The sequence below is a fragment of the Calonectris borealis genome, chromosome 12 (genome assembly GCF_964195595.1).
Source record: "Calonectris borealis chromosome 12, bCalBor7.hap1.2, whole genome shotgun sequence".
NCBI classification, from domain to species: domain Eukaryota; kingdom Metazoa; phylum Chordata; class Aves; order Procellariiformes; family Procellariidae; genus Calonectris; species Calonectris borealis.
In genome coordinates this window covers 118,097-127,141 of record NC_134323.1, presented here as the reverse complement: position 1 = coordinate 127,141, position 9,045 = coordinate 118,097, and the positions used below count along the sequence as shown (strand labels likewise).

General features: G+C 47.3%; 1 protein-coding gene across 1 annotated transcript; it reads left to right on the top strand.

Moving 5' to 3' along the window:
• The first annotated feature begins 1,483 nt into the window (after nt 1-1,483).
• GINS3 (GINS complex subunit 3) lies at nt 1,484-7,226 on the top strand. The gene is made up of 3 exons (XM_075160742.1): nt 1,484-1,757; nt 2,371-2,604; nt 5,293-7,226. The coding sequence occupies exons 1-3, from the start codon at nt 1,584-1,586 to the stop codon at nt 5,521-5,523; spliced, it is 639 nt and encodes a 212-aa protein (XP_075016843.1). The 5' UTR covers nt 1,484-1,583; the 3' UTR covers nt 5,524-7,226.
• Nucleotides 7,227-9,045: the final 1,819 nt, after the last annotated feature.

The window sequence follows — 9,045 nt, the reverse complement described above, 5'->3', positions numbered from 1 at the left end:
AGCTTCGTTGCCCTCCTCTGGACACGCTCCAGCACCTCCATGTCCTTCTTGTAGTGACGGGCCCAAAGCTGAACACAATATTCGAGGTGCGGCCTCACCAGTGCCCAGTACAGGGGCACGATCACCTCCCTACTCCTGCTGGCCACACTATTTCTGATACAAGCCAGGATGCCGTTGGCCTTCTTGGCCACCTGGGCACACTGCCAGCTCATGTTCAGCCGCTGTCGACCAGCACCCCAGGTCCTTTTCCTCCGGGCAGCTTTCCAGCCACTCTTCCCCAAGCCTGCAGCGTTGCTGGGGTTGTTGTGGCCCAAGTGCAGGACCCGGCACTTGGCCTTGTTGAACCTCATACAGTTGGCCTCGGCCCATCGATCCAGCCTGTCCAGGTCCCTCTGCAGAGCCTTCCCGCCCTCCAGCAGATCAACACTCCCGCCCAACTTGGTGTCACCTGCAAACTGACTGAGGGAGCACTCGATCCCCTCGTCCAGATCATTGATAAAGATATTGAACAGGACCGGCCCCAAAACTGAGCCCTGGGGAACACCGCTCGTGACCGGCCGCCAACTGGATTTAACTCCGTTCACCACAACTCTCTGGGCTCGGCCGTCCAGCCAGTTTTTTACCCAGCGAAGAGTGGACCTGTCTAGGCCGTGAGCCGCCAGCTTCTCTAGGAGAATGCTGTGGGAGACAGCGTCAAAGACAGTGTCTTGTAATCCACAAGATGACCCATGTCCTTAATTGCCAAAAAGAAACACTGGGATAACTAACCACATGAGCAGCATTCGCTTGGCTTTTCATACAGCTAACTGGTAGGTTAGGATGAATGTATTTAAGCTGCCAGGCAAACCCTCCGCCTGCCAGAAGAGCTGTTCTGAGGGGCCAGACATTGCAGCGGGTCGTTACTGCTGCTCTGCCCGGCGGTCCTGCAGCAGCGCTGGCCATGACCTGGGCACCACCCAGGCTGCGCTGCTGCAAATTCAGCCTGGTGCGTGTAAGTAGACGAGATACGCCTTCAAGATAGCCCTTTTGCAGAGGTCTGCCTTCAAGGCCGAGGCTGGTGTGCTGGGGGGATGGTGGCCGCAAGGAACTGCCCAGGGCCCAGTCTGAAAGCAAGCCGGAGCCAGCGCCACAGCTGTCCCTTGTATAAAGGCTGCTGGCGGCGGTCAACCGCCGGCACGGGCGGGACAAGGCTGCGCCAGGCCCAGGTCTCAGCAGCTCGCAGTCCCTGCCGAGGCCCGAGGCCTGGCCTCCCCTTGGCTCGGCAGCGCGCCTGCCCGGACCCTGGGGCCGCCAGGCGGCAGGACCAGCGCGGCCGCGGCGCTCCCGGGGATACCCCGGGCGCTGGGGAGCCGCCGCCGCGGTGCCAGCGCAGCTACAAGGCAGAGGCCCGCCAGGCACGGGGCCTGCCCCGATCCCACCCGCCGGGCACGGGGCGGGGCTGCGCCGCCGGAGGCGGGCGGTGCCACGGCGCATGCGCAGCGGCGCGCTATCCGGCGGCGGCGGGAGGGGTTTGACCGGTTGCGCGGGAGCCGCCGCGGGAGCCCCGAGGTGCCGGGGTCGCCCCGGTGCCCGCTCGCCCGGCCATGTCCGAGGCGTATTTCCCTGTGGGCCCCGGGCTGGGCCTGGAGGAGAACTTCCTGTCGCTGGACGACATCCTGATGTCGCAGGAGAAGCTGCCGGGCCGCGCCGAGAGCACCCTGCCGCGCCTGGCCTTCGCGCTGGGCCAGGGGGCCGGCACTGGCGACTCGATCCCGGAGGTAACCGGCGTGTTGAGAAGAACTACAACTCCCAGCAGGCACTGCGCGGGGCGGGACGCGCTGGACAGCTGGCGCGGAGGCGCGGGTGGCGCTGGGAGCTGTAGGCGCCCCCCCCCCCCCAGTGCCTCGCAGGGGCTGCCCTGGGCGGGGCGTGCCGGTGGTGGCTGCGTGGGTGCCGTTCCCGTGTGGGCCCTGGGGCCCGCGGCCTCGCTGCCGACCTCTTCTTGCGCGTCCCAGGCCCCAGCGGCCCTCTATTTTTGGGGTCACGTTTTTGGGCAAGGAAATTTTAGCTTCTAGCTATTTTTTTTGAAGTTATTTTTACTTTTATTGTATGCATTTTGCGTGGGTTTTTTTTTCTTCGTATTTAATAATCTGACAATTATTAGATTATACAACATCAATAAGAAAAATCCACTTTCAGAGTCTTGCAGTAATAATTAATGCATCTAAAGTGTGTCTGGTTTATATTACAATTACAGTAGACTGTTCTGAAAACAGAATTGACTTTTGGTAATACTGGATCTTCACTAATAAAGTTCACTGTTTGTCTTTGGGGTTGCTTTATGTGTATTTTCATGGCAAGGACAACTTTTGTTTTTTCTCATTCATGCAGGGATCAAACCTGGAGATACCTCTGTGGCTTGCAAAGGGTCTACATGACAGCAAAAGAAGAATTATTTCTGTGGAACTGCCAAAGATTTACAAGGAAGCCTGGAGAACAGTGTTCAGCGCTGATGCCAATGTGGTTGATCTGCATAAAATGGGGCCATACTACTATGGATTTGGCTCCCAGCTCCTGAATTTTGTCAATCCAGAGAATCCTGAGATAGCTCAGACTATCCTGCAGGCAAGTATCTCAACTAAGTCTTGAAATTTGGTTTTATGTTTTTCCATCTTCCTTGTGTTCCCAACTGCTCAGCAGTCTTCACGAAAAATACCCTGTTTTAATCCAAATGACTTCTGGATTGAATATGGATTTCTAGATCAAGCTGTAGGATGACCCTTTTGGCAACTGCACGGTCTAGTGGTGGAAGCCTCAAGTATGCATCCAGGAGCGTAATTTTACCTTGGAGTTTCCACACAGTGAATATGGTATCCATAAAATCCTGTAAAATAGGTCTACAGGAGATGTAAGATTATTTAATCGTGCCTGTGCTGCAAGGAAGAATTAATTCATCCTCTATTATTTCTATTTTTCTATCCTGGTTTTAAAGCTCCATAATGATGAGACTTCACACGGCTCTGGGTAATCTGTTTCAGTGCTCCACCATCCTAATCTTAGAAGGTTTCCTCTGATCTCTAAACTAAAGCTCCTTCGTAGCAATACAAGCTCTGTTCTGTTTGTCTCATACAAAGTAAACGCTGAGGATAGATTATTCTCTTCCTTCCTGCAGCGGTCCCAATTCATTTGGTATCTCTTTGTGGGTCATGCTTTCTAACTTCTGGTTGTCTGTACTGTGCACTGCTGGTGTCTTCCCAGTTGATCTGCATCCACTGTGACATGCAGTGCCCTGAACAGCATACAGTCTCCTGCCAGGACTTGCGCTGATGAAAACAAAAAGATTACTTTGTGAATTTTGTAGGCCATGATGCTCTTTGCTCATCGTGGTGCAGCAAGTTGTTTTTCACGATAGAGTGACATTGGTATGCATTTGGTTTGCGGTCCACAGTAAGATGATACAGATTGCATATGCAGACAGTCATTCCTCTTCCTGTGTTTGTGCAGCTCCCTATTTCTGCCTTAATGTAAAACCTTACATTAGTCCCAGCTGAATTACATCCTATTGTTTTCACACCATCTTTCTAATTTGTCAGGATCATTATGAATTAAGAGTTCTGCTGTCCAACATGCTTGCAGTCATCCCTCCTCCTCCTCCTGCTGCATGTCGTTTGTTAATTTAATAAGCATAACTTCTGTTCCTTTAGTAAGACAGTACTCAGTTCCAGATAGACCCCTGTTGAACTCCGCTCCATATGTTCTTCCCTCCTGACAGGAGCTATGGATAATTGTCTTTACCGACCCCCTACAGGCAGTTTAGCTAAATCTTGCAAGAATGCCCCATGACAGATACCTATCTGCTGCTTTTTCCTCCCTTTGTAAGGCCTAGCATCCTGCCATGATAGGAAACTAGGCTGGTCTCTCAAAGTTTGTTCTTGGCAAGTCCAGGTTGGCTGTTACTCTTCTTTCTATTTTCTTGCAGAAGTTTATGTATAGTTTATTTGTTCCAGTATGTTTCCAGGAATTGATACTGATGGATGTATAATTCCCTGGCTCTTCCTGCCTCCCTCTCCATCTCCCCTTTCTCTTTTAAAAGATAGATACCATCTTTGCCAGTTTCCGGACTTCTGAGCTCCTTGAGCTTTTAAAGATAACCACTAACAGCTCTGAGATTTCTTCAGCCAGGTCTCTAAGTAGTCTGGGATGATTGCTATTGGCTTTTTTTTTTCCTCCTTCTTCCCCCTCGCCCCCCCCCACCTTCTCTATTCTTTAAATGAAGGCTGATGCAAAGAGGCTTTAAAGCACTGCTGCTTTCTTGGAGTTGTCCGCTGAAAGCTTGCTTTCTGCATTGAGGAGGTGACCACACCTTTCCTTGTCTTTTCTCTTTCTGCTAATGGACATCTTAAGAAAAAAGCCACATTAGCACACATTACTTGTTGACAGAAAAATCAAAGCGTGCAAGGTATGCTTTCTCTTTATTAAAACGAAACAAGAGGGGAGTTGTGCTGACTTAAAAAATAAACGAAACACCAAAAAAAACCCTCTCCCAAATATTCAGGAATTATAAATGTGAAGTATAAATATTTAGCGGCAGAGCCAAAATGAGATGAGAGTTACTAATTTATAATATATTTATTCTATAAGTAAATCTCTAAAATACTACAGTTCTGATGATTCTAAAATCAGCTTCTGAAATAACAAAGCACAGTTTGCAAAGAGTTTTGACCCTTTTTTTTTTTTATTCCCGAAAGCAAAGATAAAGAGGGAAATAAAAATCCTTAAATATGTCTTGTTGCTTAGCTTTTTAAAATGTTATTTATTAGTTATAGATTTGGGGTTTTGACCTTTTTTGTGGTTAAGTGATTTTTCAGCATACTGAATGCTTTACAGTGGTGGTTTGGCTTAACTTCCAGGCCGTTCACAAGTTGCAGCTTGTATGTTCCTGCAGCAGCTGCTGTGGCATGAGATTCATTCCACCCGCTCTGAAGCAATGATTGCTTGTGAAGTGACATGGAATAGATCGTAATTGTGTTATACTCTGTGGTCTGCTCAAGCCTGTCATTAGGAAGCAGCCAAAATCTAATTCTGTGCTTGCTTCCCATCCAGTATATCAGGCACTTGCTCTCCCAGCTTAGGCAGGAAATGTTTTGTCTTTGCGTCCAAGGTTAATAGGTGCTACACTGTTTGCAGACCCTTGACTAGTTGTGAACTAGAGCCTACACCTTTGGCTTTTCAGTCGTGAAAGCTGAGGCCTCTAGCATTTGAGCTGAAGAAGCCTCTGTGTTACCTGTCAGTAATTCCGTTTATCTTCTTTAGACATTTATTAGCCGTTTTCGTCGTATCATGGACTCCTCTCAGAATGCCTACAACGAAGACACATCAGCGCTGGTGGCTCGGCTGGATGAACTGGAGCGAGCCTTATTTCGAGCTGGCCAGAAAGGGCTGAATGACTTCCAGTGCTGGGAAAAGGGACAGGCTTCTCAAATCACGGCTTCCAGTCTGGTCCAGAATTATGGGAAAAGAAAGTTCACAGATATGGATGGTTAAAAGCCTGAAGAACATGCAGCTACAGTGGGGAACACCGAGAGTTTTACAGTCTGTCTGTCGCAGAAGGGAAAGATGAATCAGCTTTGGGGAAGGACAGGCTCCCTGTCCATTAATGGGAATTCTTCTCTATAACATCTTCGGATTAGACTAGTGCAAATTTTAAAGGCAGACAGCAAGGGTATAAAAAATAGATCGCATCACATCACTGGATAGCTTTACAGCTTACTGATACCACTCCTGAGGTATGCAGTTAACGTGTTTGCTAGGTGGCTGAAAGGGTATGAGAGGATTTTCTAAAAGGATAATTAATATTTATTATTCTTTATCTTCCAAATTGGTATTTACAATACCGGATCTGTTTGGGAAAAAAGTGTAATTCTTTGTATTTCATCTTGTCCTTCCTATTCCAGCCTCCTGGGAACAGCTGTTTCCAGGTTCCCCGTTCTTTGGAGAACCCAAATAATGTGGAAAAAAATGTGGTACAAATCGCACTGAATTTTTCCCATTTCTTATACATTGAGGTGGAACGGGTACTCTTTGTGAGGCAGGAATGTGTCTCTCTCGCTGACTTTTGTACGTAGTGTTAGTGCCCCGGAGAAAAATACCTCCTCTAACCCATGTAGCAAGCGAAGTGGCCGTGCAGGTCTCACGTGCCGCCTCATCCTCTCTTTCCCTTTCGGCCCTTGTGGGCTTGATGCTGCACGGGGTGGAGAATGTTCTCATTTGATGCGAGTGGCTTTTGCGATGGATGCGTCTTTATGATGGGTGTTAAGCTCCTCCGCTTGTTTTACAGAGGAGGCAGCAGAAGGCAACAAAGAGTTAGTTCAGACCAGATCAGAAGCAGCAACTTTGATGGAAACTCTCCCCCATTATCAACCTCTGAGCCGTCTGTTCTCCTATGAGAAATTCTTCTGATTACTAAATTTGGTTAGTAGAAGGGACAGAGCAAATGAACTGAGTTTCCTTCCTTCTGATCTATCTAAATGATCCCAGTAAATGTCATTCTTGCCAGTAGGAGTGACTGGAGTTGGAACTTGCTAAACAGCACAGTGGTTATCATCCAGTGTGGATGCCCTTAAACCTAGATTATCTGAAAGTCCCATCGGATTGGAGACAGAAAGGAGATGGTTATCTCTGTAGGACTTAGTTCCCGTGGTCATCAGGATGGTTGTCCTTTGGAAGCAGGTGTTAGACATCTTATGGGTGCTTCCAAGCATCTGTCGAAGGTGGACCTTGCAGAGTACCTAAGTGGAGGAGCCAGATCGTAATGGTACTGAGCGCTTCCTCTTCTGTGGGAATCACTGGGAGGTGACAGCAAGATCCAAATCTTGGAGGAGTTGTTACTGGACTTGCAGATGCACCTGGATGTTGGATGCTTCAAACTGGAAACCTCAAGTGGAAAGGGTACGTGGCCGTTCCTTGGCCAGAGGAGTGAAAGCTCTGCCTCTGGAGGTAGTGAGAGGGGACAGCGTGTTGGCTTCACAAGCACCTCGGCGTCTCTGCCTCAGCTGCACAGGGCCAGCTGCCCTGCCACAGGAGACTAACTGGAAGCTGTGCCTGACAAAGTATTTCAAGTACGTGCAAGATCAAATGGTGCTGCACTTAATGACTTAATGGCACATAATAGCCTATGCATTTTCACGAAGCTTTTGTCTATTGTTCGTTTCTTGATTTTTATGTTGAATAAATATTTTGTAAGGGGATGCTCGTAATGTAAAATGTCTGTTGTTAATTGCCCCGCAGCAGAAAGATTAGTCATAGATCGGAAAGTGCAGGTCTCTACAAAACCCTGGCCATGACAGCTAATGCAGTCCTGCTTATATCATTCCCCTTCTCTTACAGGTAACGTGGTGGGGAGGTACATTTGTGCAGTCATGTGAGTGTAGAATTAGCCCACGTGGGTAATAGCTGTTTGCTTAAGTCGTGGGAGGGACGCTGCCAACCAATCAATAAGCTATTGATTTTATAAATTGCATTTTTATGAAACAAAGATGGATGGAGGTGGTTCCGTTTTACCTCGACTTTGTTGCAGAGTGGTGGGTAGCGGGTGGAAATTGGCTGTCTCTCTATTCGTACTCTGCTGCTCCAAGCACTGTAGCATAGACTTCATGTAGCACGTCAAAGCTGTGTTCAGTGCTTCAGCTGCAAGGGAAGCAAGCTTAAGTCCATCTGTGATGAGAAGCATTTTTGAATTGGAAGGATTAGTTTAATGAGATGGTGGCTTTGAGATCTAATTGGTTTATATCCAAAATCACTAGTTCATCAATTTCTGGATTGGTTTGGGTGACTCTCCAAACTCACTTTCCTACATTTGTAAGAACATTTTTCTCCTCTGCTGCTGCGTGCAAAGTCCAAGCAGACAGCTGCTCATTTGCCAATATTTTGTGCAGCTTCTTTCAGAGTGGGGAGAAAAAAATCCCTGAAGTAGTCCTCAATGTCACTGGCTTCTTGTAAGTAGGCAATGTCACTTGTAGTAACCCTAGGTGTTTAGGAATAAACAACAGTAAGACCCTTAAAAAATCTGATCCTGTAATTTTAAATTACAGTATTTGGTTCGTAGATTTGCTATTCTGTTGAATTTTTTCTTCTTTTTTTTTGTGTGTTTTTCTTGCTGGCGGATGCTTTTTTCCTGTCCAGAAATACAACAAAGGAGTGCTCTGTACTTTTTATGAACACAAACTGTCCTTTATGATTGCACCGCAGCAAGCTGTAAGTTAGAGGAGTTTGAACATGTGTATTTTCAGAATGGCACAATAAATCCTTATTACAAAACTATACAAAAGAGGTCTGAAAAGGACTTCCAAGTGTCATTTCTCCCTATGTCCCTCAGCTTTTAAACTGGAGGACTACTGATGTTTATGAGAAAGCAGTCCATAGACACATTTTATGGTGTTGCCACAATGGTTTTCATTGCAATCAAATAAAAAATAGGCAAAACTTGAGATGCTGATTAGTTATGTCTTCACGTAAGAATATTTGTTTGGGTTTTAATGGCCTGTTTTTGAAAAGAGGTATGAGCTGACCTGCCCAGTCCTTCTGCTAAAGGGAGGGGTTGGACTTGATGATCCTTATGGGTCCCTTCCAACTTGAGATATTCTATGATTAGCCCCGTCTAACCCATCTCAGGGTGATGTTTGTCCAGCCAGGCCTTCAGAAGCCGCCTCTGCAGGAGAACCCACAGCCTCCCTAGTCTGTTCCCGTGCCTGGCTGCAATGGATGATGAACGAAGTTGGAGCTGTGCATTCACTGACACAGCAGTGTCAGTCAAGCTTCCCGGTGGTGAATTCCTTTGGAATGGTTAGTGAAACTGAAAAATCTTCCTCACCTAAGTTTTACATTAATTTCCTGTAAAACTCTCAGCTCCTTTTGTTTTCTATGTATTTTTTTCAAGCAGGTGAGGCAGCCGTGGAGGTTTGACACCCAGTTAAATACAAATAGCTCTGCAACCAGCACACACGCACTTTCTCACTTGTCTAAATTACCCTTTCACAAAATGTTCATGTTTCTTCCTGTGTCTCCTTT